At 41.9% G+C, this 20,407-nt stretch overlaps 2 protein-coding genes across 3 annotated transcripts in view; one reads left to right on the top strand and one right to left on the bottom strand.

Annotated features, from left to right (window-relative positions):
• Positions 1-16,855, bottom strand: part of CLHC1 (clathrin heavy chain linker domain containing 1) — a 29,193-nt gene extending 12,338 nt beyond the window's left edge. The window contains exons 1-7 of the mRNA XM_079791939.1: positions 13,451-16,855; positions 10,339-10,526; positions 8,622-8,755; positions 6,852-7,053; positions 6,631-6,743; positions 5,360-5,444; positions 3,301-3,407 (exon numbers count right to left, since the gene is read on the bottom strand). Coding sequence (XP_079648065.1) covers positions 3,301-3,407; positions 5,360-5,444; positions 6,631-6,743; positions 6,852-7,053; positions 8,622-8,755; positions 10,339-10,526; positions 13,451-13,627 — 1,006 coding nt within the window. The 5' untranslated portion in view covers positions 13,628-16,855. The remainder of the gene's footprint in view (positions 1-3,300; positions 3,408-5,359; positions 5,445-6,630; positions 6,744-6,851; positions 7,054-8,621; positions 8,756-10,338; positions 10,527-13,450) is intronic.
• A 142-nt stretch (positions 16,856-16,997) lies between these two features.
• Positions 16,998-20,290, top strand: RPS27A (ribosomal protein S27a). Of its 2 annotated transcripts, none has more exons than XM_079791936.1 (6): positions 16,998-17,172; positions 17,887-17,951; positions 18,416-18,470; positions 19,135-19,220; positions 19,581-19,712; positions 20,107-20,290. In XM_079791936.1, exons 1-6 carry the CDS (start codon positions 17,043-17,045, stop codon positions 20,254-20,256), a joined length of 618 nt encoding a protein of 205 aa, XP_079648062.1. In that variant the 5' UTR covers positions 16,998-17,042; the 3' UTR covers positions 20,257-20,290. The 2 variants fall into 2 exon arrangements, with proteins under 2 accessions (XP_079648062.1, XP_079648063.1); XM_079791937.1 differs by lacking the exon at positions 16,998-17,172 and adding an exon at positions 17,746-17,784.
• Positions 20,291-20,407: the final 117 nt, after the last annotated feature.

Below are 20,407 nucleotides of genomic sequence, written 5' to 3' on the forward strand. Positions count from 1 at the left end.
ACGGTCTCTTCCTTCACCGAGAGCCGCCGCGCCGAGTCCGCGGCCGCCGCCACAGCAGCTGCCGCGGCGCCCACGAGCTCATGGCCCCGGCTGCGGTGCTGGCTGAGAGGAGCAGCCGCTCGGCCTGGGGAGACGCGAGCAGGAGTCGCCGCGCTCACCAGTCCATCTTTTAGTTGTTTTTCCGAAACTGCCATGCGAGGCAACAGATCAGCCGTTCACCTCCGCCGCCATCTTGGCTTCTCCTTCTGCATATTACTCTTTTATTAGATAGGATAGAGGCCTGGTACAGGGGTGGGGGCCAGCTGGTTTGCCCTGAAGGGTGTCCCTGATCAGGGTGGGGTTCCCTTGGGGCGTGGGGCAGCCTGAGCGAGGGGCCTGTGGTGGTTTGCAGGCCGGCCACGCCCCCTGGCAACCCAAGCGGAGGCCCTGGTATCTGGAATTTATTTTCCTTCTACAATTGAAACTTTGTAGCCTGGAGCAGAGCCAAGCCTGGGGCTCCCTCCGTGGCAGGCAGCCATTTCTGTTGCCTTAAGCGGGTGGGCCCGGCCAGGGTGTGCGGAAAGCTCTGCTTCCCCTGTTGCCGGGGGCAACCCTGGCCTGCTCTCTCAAGCTCCTTTCTGCCACCATTTCTGTTTGAATTTGTTTACCTTCTATAATTGAAACTTTGTAGCTTGAGTGGAGGCTTAGGCCTGGCAAGGGCAGGCGGAAAGCTTGGCTTCCTCTGTCACCTAGGAAACCTTGCTCTCTGTGGCTGTAGCCATCTTGGTTTGGGTTAATTTGCATACTCGCTCTGATTGGGTTGTGGGTGTGGCTTGTGGGTGTGTCAGGGGTATGGTCAATTTGCATATTTGTCTATTATTAGGTAGGATTTTCATCTCTTTGCATTTTTTAAAAATTTGAATCTAAAATTACATATTTGTAATTTTTGTTTGTTTTTGTTGTTAATCCTCATCCAAGGACATTTTCCATTGATTTTCAGAGAGAGTGAAAGGGAGGGGGAGAGGCAGAGAGAGAAACATCAATGTGAGAGGGACACCATCGATTGCCTGCCTCCCCCATGCACCCTGACCAGGGCCAGGGATTGAACCTGCAACTGAGGTATGTGCCATTGACCGGGATCAAACCCAGAACGCTTCAGTCTGCAGGCCAACACTCTATCCACTGAGCCTAACTGGGTGGGGCCATATTTGTAATTTTTAACTAATGCTTATGGATTAAACATTCTATTTTTGATAATGACTAAACATTACATGCTATGTAAAAACCAAGGCAGAGATTGGAGTGATTATAAGCCAAGGAATACCAAACATTGTTGTCAGCCACCTAGAAACTAGGAGAGAAGCATGAAATGTAATCTCTCTCAGAGCCTCCAAAAGGAACTTTAAAAAGCTAAAGGGGTATACCACCAGCAGATCTGCACTATAGGAAATGATAACGATAGTCTTTCAAGCAGAAAGAAAATGATACCAGGAAGGAATACAAATCTACAAAAGGAATGAAGACCAAAAATGGTATATGCTCTGAATATAAGAATTTAGAAATACATTATTTTTATATAATATATCAAGGGGTATAATGTCACCTGAGAGTAGCATGTGATAAATATTTAATCTATAAACCCTAAAGCAACAACCAAAATAAATCAACAAAAAATTTGTAGCTCGTAAATCAACAAAGGAGAAAATGAAATCATTAAAAAATTGAAGTAATCCAAAAGAAGGCAAAAAAAGAGAGAGAAGGTAACAAAGAAGAGTTGAGGAAAACAGCAAACAAAACTGAACCATGTCAATAATCATATTAAATATAAATGATCTAAACACTGCATTTGAAAGACAAAGATTGTCAGATTGTATAAAAAAGTAGGGCCCAAGTATATATTATCTAGAAGGCATTGACTTTAAACAAAGACACAAATAAATTCAAAGTATGAAAAATATATACACACTAATATTTATCAAAAGAAAGACGGATTGCTACTTCTAATCTCAAAATTTACCAGAAAACCATAGTAATTAAGATAGTATGATACTATCTTAGGATGAATATCTAGAGCAGTGGTCGGCAAACTTCGGCTCTGTTGACTAATGAGTTTGCCTACCACTGATCTAGAGCAATAGGATAAATTAAGAGTTCAGAAATAAACCCTGGCCAATTGATTTTTGACAAAGGGGCCAAAAAAGTCAATGGATAAAGGAAAGTCTTTTTCTTAACAAATGGTGCTGAGAAAACTAGATACCCACATGGAAAGGAATGCATTTGGACCCCTACCTCCCACTATACACAAAAATGAACTTATAGTAGATGACAGACCTAAATACATAAACTTAAGTTAGGCAAGGATTTCTTAGATACAACAGCAAAAGCACAGAAATAGAAGAAAAAATTCATAAACTGAATTTCATCAGAATTAAAAATTTTTGTTCTTCAAAAAATACCATCAAGAAAGTAAAGGAATAATCCACAGACTGGAAGAAAATATTTTTATATCATCCTATATAATCCTATATAATAAAAGGGCAATATGCAAATAGACCAAACGGCAGAACAATCGAACAACCAATCAAAGTGTAATATGCTAATGATATGCTAAGGCTGCTCAACTGCTTGCTATGACATGCACTGACCACCAGGGGGCAGACAGTCAACTGGTCGATCAGTCACTATGATGTGCACTGACCACCAGGGGTGTCCCTAAGCCTGGCCTGCGCCCTCTCACAATCCGGGACCCCTCGGGGGATGTCAGAGAGCCAGTTTTGGCCCAATCCTGCAGACCACTCCCCTTGGAAGGGCATCAGATGCACAGCTCATGCCTGGCGAGCGCTGCTGTGGCAGCGCGAGCCTCTTCTGATCGGGATTGATTGGGCGCGAGCCTGCGGCAGGCACAGTGGGGCCAGGATGAGTGGGAGCGGCAGGTAGGAGCTGCAGGCGGCGTTGGACTGTGGGTTTCGGCCCAATCCCTTCAGGCCACCCAGAGGGACCCCACCCGTGCACGAATTTTTGCACCGGGCCTCTAGTCCTATATGATAAGGGAATATAGAAAGAATTCTTGCAACTCATTAATAAAAACACAAATACTGCACACTCTCCCTCCCAGGAGTACACCTGAGCCTTTCTCCTCCCCCTCCCTCTCTTCTTCTCCATCTTCCTCCCTTGTACTGTTACAGCTCAGGAAACTGAGTAAAAGGTAGAGATAAGACTTGGAGCCTAGATCTTTCGTCTCCCAGTTCAATACTCTTTCCATTCTATCATGGGGAAAAGTATAGCTGCATACATATAGAAGGTTCAGAGAGAAATGCTTACCCTTAAATTTATTCACTGTCCCAATGTTTAGAAGAATTCCTCTAGGACTTTTTGCTGCAAAACAAGCGGCCTTCTCATATTCACCAAGTGATATTAATTCATTGAACCTACAGACATTACATTTCATTATACATTATAAATAGCAAAAAGAAAACTTATTAGAAATCTCTAATATATACTAAACACAGTGGCATAGTAATATAGAAAAGCAATTCTAATGAATGATAATGAGATTCAGTCACTCTGTAAGAGGTTATTTCACTTCTTTCCCTAATATTCTATCATTTTTGTAGCCTCAGAAAAAACTCTCATCTGCCAGCTGACTATGGACCTCATCCTGTACTTTATTCCTATAGTACTCTATAGCCAGCCATAGCAAATGAACAGAACTTGAGGTGAAGTTACAAAGAGCTCAGATTTTTTTCTCTCATATCATCTCCAGATAAGAGGGGGTGTCGGGGAAAAGAAGGATAATCTGCTTAGAGGCTCATCTAGGGGAAATATTAAATGAACACAAAGGCTGCCAAGTTGAAGATCAAGAAGTACCCTTGGTATTCAGAATTTATGTTGCTCAGCAGACTCCCAATTAAATATGAGATTAACACAAGGAGAAAAGATAATAGTTCAAATAACTTAAGCCTCTACTCCTCTTCCTAGGGCAAAATATCTTCAAATCAGCCCTCACCTCACAATTAATAAAACTATGGCAAACACCAATTTACACAGTGTTGCAAATGAATGTGGAATCCCAGAGGAGAAAAATATCAAAGTAATATTAAGTAAAATACATAAAATGTTTAACCTCAACAAGGGTTTTTCTCTCCTATCTAGAGTTGGCAGACTTAGAGAAGCACACAGTGTAAGGAAATAATGGGCTTTGGTGCCCCCCCCCCAAAAAAAATAATCTTCACTCCTTATTTGTATCATATCAACATGCAAATCAACAAGTGAAAACTGTTTCACATGTAAGATTAGGAACATTAAATGTGTTCATTACATATGGACCTTATAGCCTATGAATTAACCTCTTAAAGAATGAAGTCTTAAATTTCTTTAAGCCTCTATTTTACACTATAAATAATAAAGTATTGGGCAAAAATATGCCAACCGGTGTGGCTCAGTGGTTGAGCATTGACCCAGGAACCAAGGGGTCAACAGATTGATTCCCAGTCCAGGCACATGCCCAGGTTGTGGTCTCAAACCACCCCCCGGCCCTGTGGGGGGCATATGAGGGGATGTTCCTCTCTCATAGAGGTTTCTATCTCTTTATCCCTTTCCCTTCCCCTCTCTCTAAAAATTAATAAAAACATATTTAGGAAAATATTTTTTAACATCAAGTTGATGATGAGGGAATGCAAGAAAAGTATAAATAAAACTTAAATCAACACTACAAACCACCTATATTCTCTGAAATATTTCCTAGATTACTAATCTAGTATTTTTTAAAATATATTTTTATTGATTTCAGAGAGGAAGGAAGAGGGAGAAAGAGATAGAAACATAAATCATGAGAGTGAATCATCAACTGGCTGCTTCCTGCATGCACCACACTGAGTGAGGATCAAGCCCACAACCTGGGCATATGCCCTGACCAGGAATCGAACTGTGACCTCCTGGTTCATAGATCAACACTCAACCACTGAGCCACGCTGGCTGGGCCCAATCTAGTATTTTATCACAGAGAATTATCATTTAAAATTCTACCTTATTTTCTAATTTGTTTATTAGAAGTTAAAAAAAAATTTTTTTGCAATGTCTAGATCATGCATGCAGAAGAGATGAAACGGTTATTCCATTTCAATTTACAATGGCCCAATGTTATTTTATTCCATGCATATAACTGCTCAGATCATTGAAAAGACTATGATAACAAATAAATGGGAAGTACCAGGGTAAAATTTTAAAGATACAAAAGCTAGAGACTATAGCTCATCAAGATGCTAAATAAATACTAAGCAATTAATAAATATTAAAGATGTATTTAATAAGTATTTAAATACATATTAAATTATTGCAATATTATTTTAACAAGGAAAATCAAAGCTTTTAAAATATTTGCCTTTCAATGTAGGAAAGCAAAATTTCAGCTTCTTTTGCCTTGCCTGGATCATCTTCCAATAGCCCTTCCATAAAGCTTTGGCTACCTATAAATATCAAAAGATCCACCAGATGATATTTAAGGTTATACATTAACCTATATTTATAAAGAGGTAATATGCAAATTAGCCAGGATGCCATAACAGTCACGACCATTCAGGAGGAGGCTGCGTGTGCAGGTGGGTGGGAGGCGGTGCGGCAAGCCATGGATGGCGCAGGCCCACAGAGAGCAGGGCGGAGCAGGGTCTGCCAATTGCCACAGTGGCGAGCAGGCAGGTCCACAGAGAGCAGAGAACAGTGCCTGTCTGCCAGCTGCCATGGCAGCGAGCAGGCCTGCAGAGAACAGGGCCTGCCAACTGGGGCGCGCTGGCAGTCCCGCCTCTGTGCGTGAGCTGCAGAGGAAACACCTTTTCTGACTGTTCATTGGCTAAGCTCCCCATACGCCACTCACAGCGTTCTTGGTAACTTGGGTAATAAGAATCCAAGAAGGTGATCTAGGGTTTTTCCACCTCACTCCTGGAGGAAAAAACGAAGGTCTGCTGCTGGAGGGGCTAAGAAATGTCATATCCTATGAAAGAGACATCTTGAAAATGCCTAAAGAAAGTTGTCATTTTTTCGTGGTGAAGGGTCTGGAGTCTGTGTTGATGAAAACACCTTGGCAGCTGCGGCAGCTGACTGTGGCAGCAGTAGCGGGGTGATGGGGGTGGTGCCTTTCCCTGATCAGTCCAGTTGCCTCCTGCAGAGGGAGGCCAGACTATAGCTTAGACCCGCTCCCTCAGAGGAGCGGGCCTAAGCCATCAGAAGGACATCCCCTGAGGGCTCCCAGATTGGAGAGGATGCAGGTCAGGCTGAGGGACACCCCCACACACACACACACGAATTTCATGCATGGGCCTCTAGTAGAAAATAATAAGCATGCAGATGTTTAATACCAACCACTTAATGCTATGGTTCCTAATAGCATCAACCTCTTCTAGACTGAGTGCCTCCCTTTACTTTTTTCTTATTTTAAGATTTTTATATCTTTGGTTCACCAAGTCTACTCTTTACCAATTATCTGTCAGCTATTGGAGGAAGAAGCCCATAGGATAACAGAGACCTAACCGAAATAAATACATTTTTGCTTTCCTTAAACTCTATCTAGGAAAATTCCCACTCATTAGCTTTCTGTGCATTGGGGAAAGAAGTAATGTTTTCCATTATTTGTGTTACTTAAATATATCAATAAACTACCGTGTAAATCTTGGATTTTCTCAATTTGTTTCACGAAGTCTTCAAATGAGCTGCTCTTATCAGATTTTACCCATAAAGTAAGTGCATATGAAATAATCTGCAGTCTTCGATGACTATAAAGATAAAAACATCAACAACATACTGAATCTAAAATCAAAGTGTAATATTAGAATAAAACACATATAAAAGTTTCAAACTTTAAAAATAATAGACTTGCATACCGAAACTGTAATTCTTTGTTCAGACTTTCAGCTACATCTTGCCGTTTTACTATCACAATCATTTCCTCCTCTAAATCTGCCTTCCTCTGAAGTGGGACATATTTTTTTGACATTAGTTGTTTAATTTCTGCATATTTATCTTCCAGATGTTTCAGGTATTTATTGAGAGCATCTAAATTGAAGGATTCTTCGAGAATCATGCCTATGGGAAAAGAGAACAAATCAAACCAGCCAAGCCATGGGTGGGACTCTTGTGCAAAAACGCAAAATATGTCAGTGAGTTCTCTATGTCAGGAAATGACTGAGAAATGGTAGCATGAACTTGTCATTTACTGAACATAAATGGAATTAACATACATTTTTTAAATGGCTAGCAGTTTTTAAACATACCCATGAAAATTCTAGAGAATGAATTCTGGATTCTGCCCAGTAATTTCTCTCTATCCAAATCTTCCATTAAACTATTCCTGCTAACCCCAGGGTAATGTTTATTCTCTCCAATGAAAAACTTATAAGTGCCAGCCATATCTCAGTCCTCTCTCACTCTCTAATTGCCCCTTCTACTCATTATTCATGCACACGCCAAATGATTTCCCTTCTCATTCAGGCTAATTGTTGCCTTTAAAGGCATATCTCAAAATTTTCCTCCAGAAACCCTTTTGGATTAATCCTACTCAATTTTGATCATTACCTTACCCAAAATCCTCTAGGCATTTAATCAATTTATCTGTTATTCTGTACTTATTCATATGTATCTTATTTATGTTTTGTTAGTCATAATTTTACATTTGAAAGGAAATCTAGCCCCTGCCTCCACCTAACACAGGCTGATTGATCATTCAACCTCAGCTGAAATCCTCTGGTGTGGAATAGCTTATTATTTCATGACACAGCTTCTTCCACTGAATCCAAATCCTACTTCCTAAAATTTCCACCTATTGATTCTGCTTCTGGGTAAACACTAGTTGAAATCCATAAAAGTTTTGAATACAGTTATCTATTCTCAAAGCCATCCTTGTCCCAGGGTGAATGTTTATAATTCCTCTATATTCATCATATAAACCTCTCAGCTTCCTGAATAAATTCCAAGAGACAGAATGCACTTCCCCAGATTCACTTGTCCTCACTTTTCTCTCCTTTCATTGTTCATTCATCCAGCAAAAAAAGTTTTCTGAGCCCGTTTGAGAAAACCTCCCGATTAAATATTAGAAAAAAAAATTTTTCAGGATACACTACAATTTCTCAAAATGTGGCTTAGCTGAAGATGAGGAACCAGTGAATGCTGACATAAATATGAATCAACAATATTCACCAGAACTAACACACTACAGTTTTTTCATGTATTATAGCATGGGTTCTCAAACTCTAGAGTACATCAGACTAACCTGAGAACTTGTTAAAACATTGATTGGTAGGCTCTACCTCCACCTCACCCCAGTGCCATGCCCAGAATTCTGACACAGTAAGTCTACACTGGGGTCAAAGAATTTGCATTTCTAACAGGTTCCCAGTTAAGCTGATGTTGACCAGGAACCACAATTGAAGAATATCCTGTATATAGTCCAGTCAGTCTGGAACTCTTAATCTTTTAGGGTTTTCTCATTCTCTTCTTTCTATCTAGAGTCCTGGCTAAAGTTGTTTGTAAAGTATGGATAAAGTCCTGTTGTACTCAGAAGATATATACATAGCACATACATATTAACTTGTGTAATAGGTAATAACTGGTAACAGTTAGAATTTCTTTTAAATATTTTACACAAAATATAGTACCTGGAATAGGTTTTGAAGGATCTTTGGAGAAAGGAAAATGTTTTACTTCTTTCACATCATACTCTGCCCTAAGTTGTTTTATTTTGTCTATTTGCAATTGAATGTTTGAGGAATTATTTTCAATAACCTTCATTCTGGAAAACAAAAAGGCTTTCTTATGTTACTTTCAACTAACTTAATTATTTAATCGTAATATTTATAATAAAACAGGTTAAATCACTATTTTATTTTGCCTAATTGTCATTTTGAACCATTATGGATTTAGGTGGAAATTTACAAAACAGTGCCCCATAAAAAGTTTACTAACCTCACAGTGAGGAACAATTTTCTTTCAGAGCATCGATACTATGACTCATAACCTTATTGGAAGTTTATAAGTGTTAAACATAATAATCTGGCCACAAAGCACTGTATCTATTCCCTTTAGTTGAAAATTACCTTTGCATTGAAAATTTATTTTTCGAAGTAATTATCCGTTTCTTAGGGCTGCCATAGGAAATGACTGAAAACTTGGTGGCTTAAAAAAGCAGAAATTTATTTTCTCTCAGTTCTGGAGACCAGCAAAGTCAGTATCACTGGGCCCAAACCAGAGTGCTGTCGGGCCCATGCTTCCTCTAGACCGGCTGGGGGAGACTCCGCTCCTGGCCTTTTCCAGCTGCTGGGAATGCTGCCTTCGTGGCTGCATCACTTCCATCTCTGGCTTCCTGGTCGCATTCCCTTCTCCCCTTCGGTCTTCGTCAACACTGCCTCAGCCCTCTCTTATAAGAACCCTTGAGATTGAGATTAGGAAACTTGTGACACTTGTAACACCCACCTGGATAATCTGAGAAAACCTCCCTATCTCAAGATCTTCAATGTAATCACATCTGCAAAGACCCCTTTCCCAGGTCCTCAGGATTAGGACCTGCAATCTTTAGGAGCCATTATTCAACCTACTGTAGTAATTCTGATCCTATAGCTGGAGGAATGAAAGCACTCCTCTGAGATAAAACTGAGTTCCTCCTGCAATGGGGATCTTAAAGACCAAGAAGAAGATATAAACTTCCTTCAAGCATTATTTGAAGTTTACTTTCTCACTTATCACTGATATGTGACCCAGGGAGAAAATAACAGACTAAAATAAATTAGATACATAAATGCCACAACGGTTTTGGCAAGTTAATAACAAGTTTGTCAGTAGATAAGGCTGTCTGCATCTGATTATTACAGAGCTCTTGGTAACTAGTGATTGCTTGGAACAAGAGCTTACAGTATTTATGAAAGAGGGACTGTGGAAATAAAATTTCTTTTGGCTCTCATCCAAATATACTTATGCTTGTGAAAGAAAGCAATGTTAAAATTGAACAGACTTTCTGCCCTGGCTGGTGTGGCTTAGTTGGTTGGAGCGTTACCCATGTACCAGGGTTTGATTCCTGGTCAGGGCACATACCCAGGTTGTGGGTTCAAACCCAAGTCAGAGTTGGGGTCTGTATGGGAGGCAACTGGTCCATGTTTCTTTCTCACATGGATGTTTGTCTCTCCCTCCCTCCCTTTCTTCCCCTGAGATTAAAAAAAAGTCAACAGACTTTACTTCAAATTGGTAGGAAGGGGAACATGAAAACATGACTTTAAATTAAATAATCAAAAAGACTGAAAACCACTGGTTATAGTTACACTAGCTAGTTAACATAACCAAGTAACAATGATCACCTTTTGGGCTATTTGCTAATATACTTACTTTGCTTCAAGTTGGGTTATTCTTTTCCTGTGATACACCAATGTTGTGGGCTCTGCTGCCAAAACTTTAAGTCTTCCATGAAGATTAAATGCAATTCTTTGGTCTCTTTTTATTGTAGCAATGATGGCATCATATTCTTTTTTGATTGAAGTAAGAATGGATTTGTATGCAGTGACATATTCTATTACCTGAAATATGATTTTCTGCCTATAGTTTTAAATTTTTTTCTAGAACACTATGGATCAAAAGCCTTGCAAATAGCATTATAGATTATTTTTTTTAAATAAAACATGATGAGGAATTAGAAGTCTCAAATTTTACAAATATCACTGGGTATTAAAAACAGTATTTCCTGAATATGTACTCTTTGTAAATTATTACAGTCCTGTGAGTTTAAATATGAGAGAAAAAATGCCATATTTTTCTCTACTTGGTATGAACACATACATTATATGATGTTAGTTAAAACCAATACCAGGTCTAATACTGCATTCCTATTCCCATGGTATCAAGTAAAACTGTAGGAAATCCCTCATCACTATTCACTCATGGTTTCCAATGGTGTGAAAGTACAGGATATCTTTGGAAGGATAATGGAAGAAAATAGAAATAGTGGATGCCTGAAGAAAAGGAAAGGGAAAGATAACAAGCTGACCTTTGGTTGTATACTTTTCTTTACTAGTTCTTTTTATTTATTTATTATTTATTTGCTAATCTTGTGTATACAATACCCATGCAAAAACAAATAAATATTTAAAATAATTTAAAATCTATGGTTTTCAAATTGTGCTCACGAAGATTTCAGAAGGGACAGATATGTAAAGAGAACAGAGGTGATCAATCCAAAATTTTCTCTGAAAGCCACAATTATGCTTTCTATTCCTGCCACATCTCTAGTCTCTAGTATCCCCTACTAGTTTTCTGTTAGCTAGACAATATCTAGAAAAAATTATCCAGGAAGACATCTGGTCTCTCAAGAAATGCTATGAGGAGCTTACTGATCAATGACAAGTACCAGGAGAGGATATCGGAGTGGGAGATACTGGGCGTCTTTTTGGCAAGACCATACTACCGATCAACCCAATTAGGAGGACTGCTACCCAAAAACCCCTAATAAAATAGAAGCCAGGATTCTGTGGTCTTTCAAACTAAGCCTCCTGCTGTTCCTGGCCATCGTCCACTCCACACACCTATGGGGTGTGCTACAACAATCCAAGACAGCTTGGATACATTAGTGCCGTGGTTGGCAAACTGCGGCTCGCGAGCCACATGCGGCTCTTTGGCCCCTTGAGTGTGGCTCTTCCACAAAATACCACGGCCTGGACAAGTCCATTTTGAAGAAGTGGCGTTAGAAGAAGTTTAAGTTTAAAAAATTTGGCTCTCAAAAGAAATTTCAATCGTTGTACTGTTGATATTTGGCTCTGTTGACTAATGAGTTTGCCGACCACTGCATTAGTGGATAGAAAATAGATTTGTAGTGATACACTGATCAGCTCCCATATATGTCTGCTAGAAGAAATAGATATCAGGAGAACACTCATAGGAACTTCTGAGAATGCATACTAGCAGATACTGCATTAAAATAAAGAAGACAGACTGGCAGGCCACAGGTAGAATAGTTTTGCTTGACCCACAAAATATTTTAAAATTTAGTAAATTTCACCTGAAAACCGTATTTCCAGCTTCTCTTGAAAACTATGAAAAAACTACATACGTGGAACCACCATTCCTTAATGGCAACAAACAGCAAGAGCTTTAGACTGAATTCTTCATTTTAGACTAGTTCTTCATTTTACTAGTCTCCATGATTCCTCATCCTCTTACAGCCTCATGCCCTAGCTGGTTTGGCTCAATGGATAGAGTGTTGGCCTGTGGAATGAAGGGTCCCAGGTTTGATTCCGGTCAAGGGCACATGCCCGGGTTTTGGGCTCGATCCCCAGTAGGGGGCATTCAGGCAGCAGCTGATCAATGATTCTCTCCCATCATTGATGTTTCTCTCTCTCCCTCTCCCTTCCTCACTGAAATCAATCAAAATATATTTTTAAGAAAAGAAAAAAGGGTATTGCTAAAACCTTGCAAAACAAAATCAAATGTTATATAAGCCACAGCATTTTCTAGCCTCATTTCCATATTTCCAATGTTCAACTAGTCAAACCCCCTGTTTACTGTGCCTATCTACCTAGACCTCTAATCTACAAGGGATCTCAATTTAATATGCTAGGTCAGCAATTTTCAACTGGTGTGCCACAAGAATTTTTAAAACATGCAATGCCTGATTATTTAGCCAGGGGCACTGACCTCTTTCCCTCAAAAAAAAATGAAGAAAAAAAAATGATAGCACCCAACACAATAGCTGTCCAGTGTGATTAAGTCAAAATTATACCTTTTTTGTTGTTGTTAGATCTGCAAAAAAATATATTATTTGGTGTGCTGCAGAATTTTAGTAATTAGTTTATGTGTGCCATGAGATAAGTTGAAAATCGCTGTGGTAGATCAAATCTAGACCAAGACTTCAATGATACCACACATAAACCCAAAACAAGCTTACAGCCCAATCCCTCACAAATCAGTTAATACTTTCAGATGGAGGGTCAAAATGTTGTTACAGGGCACGCTAGGTGTTGCTCAAAAACTGATAAAAATGTTAAAACTGATAGCTTGCACTTAAGCCAAAACAGTTGAAACATTCATCAACTGTCTAGTGATAAATGCAGCATTGCATTTTCTTCCTTCTCCCCTTTCTAACAAAACAGATGAACTTTTCAAAACTGACAGATGTAGTTAAACAAGCAGTATGGTGTTACTAAGACAGGAGTATTAGTCATCAAGAAAGACCATTTCTGCCTGGCCAGCAGAGCTCAGTGGTTGAGTGTCGACCTGTGAAACAGGAGGTCACAGTTCGATTCCCGATCAGGGCACAAGCCCGGGTTTCGGGCTTGATCCCATGTGAGGTGTGCAGGAGGCAGCCAATCAAAGATTCTCTTTCATCATTGATGTTTCTCTCTCTCCCTCTCCCTTCCTCTCTAAAAGCAATACAAATATTTTTTTAAAAAAAAGAAAAGAAAGAACATTTCTTCCCCATGAAAATCCATTGTCTTAAAAGCATTGATACCTTATCAAAAACGTTTCGGTATATGATGTAATATTCATCAGCAGGTCCTTCCTCATTACAGCCCACTCTTTTAGTTTCTGTAATTATGTATCTTTGCATACTTTCCAAAAATTCCTTATCACATCTACTAATGATAGGAGGGATAATTGCATGTTTATTTATTCCTTGAACCGACATGGCATAATCTGCAATACTTATTCAACAGAGAAAAGTTAACTCTTGTCTTGCTTTTGCAACAAAGCCAAAACTTTTGATAGGCCTGAAAGAAAAAAAGACCATCAATTAATTTAAAGCTTAAAATAAATTGTCAAATATTCATCTAAAACAAATGTAAAAAAATGTGCCATGGATCTGAGATAAATGATTCAACCTATGAATTAGAAGGTCTAATCTATTCTGTCACATGCTATCCCTCTGGGATAGAAATACCAAACACCGCTCAATAAGGGGCTCTTTACTTATTAACCGAGCATATACAGGTTATCCCCCCAAATGTACATACACTTTGAATGGTTATAAAGTCAGCTTTCATTTTCAGAATTTAAAGGAATTTACAGAAATAAATAATTTTTTTGTCAACATGTTTTCAAACTGATGACCATTCTGGTCCAGGCACTGCTAATAACACAATGCAATGGAATTGCAAACATCAAGAATCATTTCCTTCAGTATTTGTAGGCCCACAATTCATTGACTGTTGCTGGTTTTGTACCATAAACTTTATCTTTTAGGTATCTCCCCTGGGAGAGGACAGGAAAACATCAAACATCAGGGACAACATCTAAAGGAATCACATCTAGGGCAATGCTTAAGTTATACCATATTTATTTATTCAATAAACTAGAGGCCCGATGCACCAAGATTCGTGCAAGAATGGGCCTTCCTTCCCCTGGCTGCTGGCACCACCTTCACTCTGGCCGGCCGGAGCCGCCTTTCCACCTTCCCACGCTGCCCAGAGGCACAGAGCGGCTGGGGTGGTGCCTGCATATGCAAATTAACCCACAATCTTTGTTGGGTTAATTTGCATACGCACTCCTGATTGGCTGGTGGGCGTCACGAAGGTACAGTCAAGTTGCATCTTACTTTTTTATTAGTGTAGATATTTAGGCCCTGCCAGTGTGGCTCAGTGGTTGAGCGTCAACCTATGAACCAGGAGGTCATGGTTTGACTCCAGGTGAGGGCACATGCCTGGGTTGTGGGCTTGATCCCCAGTGTGGGGTGTGCAGGAGGCAGCTGATCAGTGATTCTTTCTCTCATCATTGGTGTTTCTAATCTCTCTCTCTCTTTCCCTTTCTCTCTGAAATCAATAAAAATATATTTAAAAATATTTAGGGGCACTTTCTGTGTGTCTGCCACTATCTTAGATGCTAGAGACATAGCATTGAACAAAACAAAGCTTTTAACCTCCCAGAAGTTATGTTCAAGGAGAGAGAGACAACACAAAGTAAAAACATAGTATGACAAGTGGGGATAAGCCACATGGGGAAAATTGAAACTGGGAATGAGAGTAAGGAGGGTGGGAGGGTGCAATTTTATATAAAGCATTAAGTTAGGAAAGAGGAAAGTCCTCACTGATAAGTGGCATTTCAGAAATCTGACAAAAGCAGGTCATGTAGATTCCAGAGGAAAAAAGAAAGGTTGAGGCAGAGAGAGCAGCAAGTCCAAAGGCCTCAAGGCAGTAAGCAAGTCTGAGGAACAGCAAGAAGGCCAGTGGGGCCAGAAGAGGGTGAGAAAGGGAGAGAATAAAGAGATGAGGTCAGAGGTGTAGCAGCCAGATCAAGTTCAGGGCCTTGAAGGCAGGACCCCTACCTGCACATGGGCACCTTTGTGCACCTTAGAAAGAGGTGCCCTTTCTTGTGACAGATTTGGCAAGAGGATTGGAGACTCCAGTCACCCCAGTGCTGGAGCAACAGCCTCACTTATAGGAATTTAGGCTTAACTCTGAGTGAGATGGGAAGCCATTGGAGGACTGTGGGCAAGAGTGACAGCTGACTTACACATTTTTCAAAGAATTGCTCTTGCTGCTTTGTGAAGAAAAGGGCCAAAGCCTGAAGAACTGTCAGGAGGCTCCTGCAATAATCTGGGAGGAAGATAACGGTGGCTTGAATCAGAATGGTAAGTGGCGGTGGTGAGACGCGTTCTGCATATATACTATGTAAAAACAAAGCCAAGAGGACTTGCTGAGGGGATGAGATGTAGGGATGAGAGAGCAGTCAAAGATGACCATAAAGTTCCTGGCCTTATAGATTAGAAAGATGGGAACTGCCATTTATGCATATGGGAAGAGCAATTTCATGAGATCAGGAGTCTGGGGCTTGCCTATTGGGAGATGTTGAATTAAACAGCAGGCTATGTGAAGCTGGAGTTCAGGTGAGTAATCGGAATGAGAGGTAAGTTTATAAGCCATTTGCATAATAAGTGGTATTTAAAAGTTATGAGACAGAATGAAAATGTCCTGGGAAATGTAAACAAAGCAGAGGTCTAAGGACTAGTGCTGGGGGAGGTACTCCAAAGTTTAGAGGTCTGGTAGTTGCGGAGGCAGCAGCAAAAGAGCCGATAAAGGAGTGTCCAGAGGAAGAAGTGAGAGGGGTACCCTGGAAGTCAGGTGAAGAACGTGTTTCAAAGGAGAGAGTGATCCGCTGTGTGAAATGCTGCTGACAGATCATATAAGATTAACTGACCCCTGACTTCAGCAACATGGAGGTGATTAGTGACCACAAACGCTATTCCAGTAGAATGGCGGGTACAAAAGCCTGACAGGAGTAGGTACAGCCAAACAGCGGGGAAGGTTTGGAGACAATGAGTGTAGACATCTCTTTCAAGGAGTTCTGCTGTAAAGGTGAGGACTAGTTGGGAGAACATGGGACAAAGAATGTTCCAGGAAGAAGGAGTGGATTCTTCCTTAGCGCCAAAGCATGAGGGAGCACCTGTCAGGAACTTCCATCGGCTCAACACTATAAAGCAAGTAATGGGTCGGGCAGATTAGGATGTAAGGGAGCCGGAGGCCGAATATTATAGTGAGGGATTTGGATTTTCTTATGGAGGTGAAATAGAATAATAGACCTAACCTACTTTTTAGAATATTTGGAGACAAAAGTGAAGGTGGGTTAGAAAAGGAGAAAGACTAGAGACAGGTTAGAAGCTAGCACTGAAAACTTCCAGGAGAAAATTAGGGAGGGCTTGAGTCTGGGGGTGGGGACGGAGAGGAGAAGGCATAGAGATACCAAACAGATGGATGGCATCAGGAGGGGACGCTGGACAGGATTCCGCGGTTTGTGTGGCCGAGGGAGGCAAGGCAAGGACAGACTCCCTGCTAATTCCCCGCCGCGCCAGGAGCGTCCCACACAGACTCCAAAGTCTTCCTCTTGGGATCTTCGCCAACCTACACATTGGGAAATTCTACAACTGAATAGCCATTCTGCAGATTCCTTTCCCATAGGGCTTCATTTTAACATTTGAAAACCGGGCCTAAGATTTGCAACCTATTGAACACTGTCTCCCACGACAAACCAGGCTCAGAACTTTCTTCACACCAGCGGAGACTTGGGGGCTGAAGGCGGAGGGACTACGGGGCAAAAAAGGAAAAACAAGGATGAAGCCGAGCTTTTGGAGATATCACCTATTTTTCAGTTTGCCTGGAGTTGGCCAAGGAACTCCTTCCCTTGCAGGCCCAGGGAGCAGCCGGTGGGAGACGGCTGGATCCTCAGCTCCTAACCGCCTCGGTGAGTAGGTGGACGCTACCTCCGTTCCACTACCCCTCCCCAGTCTCTCGCTCTTTCCTCCTAGTCATTTCCGACCCGTTTCCACCTTCCCTGAAAGCATTACTTCGCTTCGCCCTTCCTCCCTCCTCACCTTAATCCCTTTCTCCAAAAACCCCAACTCCGGTGCTTGGAGTTAGTTACTACGGGAAGCCGGGCGTGTGGAACTGCATCTTGGGACAAGTAGTCTCAGCCCAAAGCAAGCAGTGGAAACTACAACTCCCAGAAGACACTTCCGTTTCCTCCTCTTCCTCAATGAGGCCCCCCTCAACCCCACCCCCTTTTTTAAGACCCTCCTAGCCACGTCCCCTCTAGGAGAAAAGCCTTTTAAAGACATTTTAAGTTGTTTAAACCTACTATCTCTAGAGCATTCTGGAGGTTAAAGTGAGAAATAAGCCCGGCTTAGAACGAGAAGAAATGAGGTTCAAAACGAGCTAGTCTGGCATGTGGCTAGACAGCCGCGGTGATAGCAGTCAGGCACTTGGTGTGGCCGCCTAAGAGGTGGGGCCTGCGGCGGCGGCCCCGGGAACCGTGTGGGCCTGCGCGGCGTTCTTCCTTTCCGATCCGCCATCTGCGGTGAGTGTGTGCTTCGCGTCCGCTCCCTGGCCGGCGGCCTACCGGCCTTCCCCTTCTTGTGTCCCCAGGTGTAACCGGTCTCTTTCTTCTCCCCCACCTCAGGTGGAGTCGCCGCCAAGATGCAGATTTTCGTGAAAACCCTCACGGGGAAGACCATCACTCTCGAGGTGCGGGCCAGGTGGCGTGCGGGAGCCGAGGCCTGAGGAAGGCCCGGAGGTGGATGTCGGGCCGGCGCTGCTTTCGGTCTAGACGCGTGTTTCCGAGTCTGGGTTGTGAAACCTGACCGTGAATTGAGAGCTGTTTGCTGAGCACGGCGGGGGTCTGCGCAGCTGCTGCCCGTGTGAAGGCGCGGCCCTCACCTCGGGGGTGCCGGCCTGACGACCAAGGCGGGGGTCCCGGAATGGGCGGGAGGCGCTCGGGCCGGGCGGGCCCAGCACGTGCGGCGCCGCCGCCGCCCCCGCGGGGCTGGGGAAGTGCTCGCGGTGTGCGGTCCTGGGAGGTGGCCTGTCGGCCGGGTGAGGGACCAGCTCTTTTGGGGAGGCTGCAGGCCCCCCACCCCGCTCGGTGCACTCGAATTGAGCGTTTCTTTTCTTACTGTCTTACCAATACCTTTGCATTTGAAAACTCTTAGGTTGAACCCTCGGATACGATAGAAAATGTAAAGGCCAAGATCCAGGATAAGGAAGGCAAGTGATGTTTTCTAGTTCAGACATAGTAACCTCCGGAGGCTCCAGCCGACCTGCAGGTGCCCCGCAGACGTGCGCTGGGTGGGGTGGGCAGAGGTCAGATTGATCAGTGAAATCTTTTGAAGTAACACGGTAGACAAACTTTTTTGTGTTTTTTAAAAATATATATTTTATTGATTTTTTTACAGAGAGGAAGGGAGAGGGATAGAGAGTTAGAAACATCAATCAGCTGCCTCCCGCACACCTCCCACTGGGGATGTGCCCGCAACCAAGGTACATGCCCTTGACCGGAATCGAACCTGGGACCCTTCAGTCCGCAGGCCGAGGCTCTATCCACTGAGCCAAACCGGTTAGGGCTAGACAAACGTTTTTGAGCATGGAACCAAGCTGTAGTGCATTCCACTTACTGTGAATTTGGACGAGCTATTTAATTCTTTACACCGGTTTCCTCATCTGCAAAATGACGATTCTGTTAGCATGTCCGTATTAAGTACTGTTAACGATTATGTGAGGTAAAATCAGTAAACCTTTAAAACCACGCATGCATAGCCTGCAGTGCGAACTCTGAGGGCTGCTAGTACCATTTAATTCAAGATTATTACTTTGTAAATCTTGAGCAGAGGCTTGTTCTGCTGTGGCCTAATTTGTTGGTTTTCTTCACTAGGAATTCCTCCTGATCAGCAAAGACTGATCTTTGCTGGCAAGCAACTGGAAGACGGGCGTACTTTGTCTGACTACAACATTCAGAAGGTCTGTTAGAAAGAGCGGCCCTGTATAAATGTTGAAGTTTCTGACAAGTACCTAATGCTATAAGGCTAGCTTTAGATGATTCAGATTTCCTCGGTGACTCCTACGTTAACATCGGAGCAGTGCTGCTCTAGTTCTCGCATTCTGGGTTTGGCAGGTTGTATCCCGAGGTGTGATTTAGTGTTCTCTAATCTCCCTGCACACTAGCTAAGACTCTTCCCCCCAGACCCCCTCTCCTGTGGTATGGTGTGCTTCCTATTGCATCTAATTAGAAGATGCGTGATGCTAGCTTTCCATTGGTAGTGGAGCCTGAGCATTAACGTAATTGTTTTTAAAGCTTGTTTCATGCTGCCTCATTAACAGGAGTCCACGCTTCATCTTGTGTTGAGACTTCGTGGTGGTGCCAAGAAAAGGAAGAAGAAGTCCTACACCACTCCCAAGAAGAACAAGCATAAGAGAAAGAAGGTTAAGCTGGCTGTCCTGAAATACTACAAAGTGAGCCCACTTATTAAAAAATTTTTGCCTATAGGTTAATAAATTGTGTTTATATCGCTGGTTTCAAACTCCTAGTATAAAATTTCTTTTCCTGTTAATACTTGAACTTTAGATAATGGGGATTATCTTTAGCTGCTTGTTCTAAACGAGGGTTTTGATTTTGAAGTCAGATCTGGGTTCAGGTCTAGCTTAGTCTACCACTTGCGGGGTTTGACTTGAATGAGCTCTGAACTTGTTTGGTGTAGTAATTACTGGTGAGGGTTTGGGATGCCTTGGGTTTGTAAATACTAAAAACTACCATTGTGTGATTAAAAGGTTACGTATTTTGATTCACTTAAAATAAACTTCAAAATATGTTGTAAAACTATCTTAACAGCAAGTTTGTACTTTTTAGGTGGACGAGAATGGCAAAATCAGTCGCCTTCGCCGAGAGTGCCCTTCAGATGAATGTGGTGCTGGAGTTTTTATGGCCAGCCACTTTGACAGACATTATTGTGGCAAATGTTGTCTGACCTATTGCTTCAACAAACCAGAAGACAAGTAATTGTATTTGGGTTAATAAAAGACATGAACTAACATTTGATTGTTGAATTTTATTCCAGTGAATTTTTTAAGCATCAAAGTTGATGGATCAAATTGATAAACTATACTTCGGCAGAAGAATTCCATTCATTATATTTAATATCAGCTGTCTA

This window comes from Cnephaeus nilssonii, assembly GCF_951640355.1.
Source record: "Cnephaeus nilssonii genome assembly, chromosome: 15".
NCBI lineage: Eukaryota > Metazoa > Chordata > Mammalia > Chiroptera > Vespertilionidae > Cnephaeus > Cnephaeus nilssonii.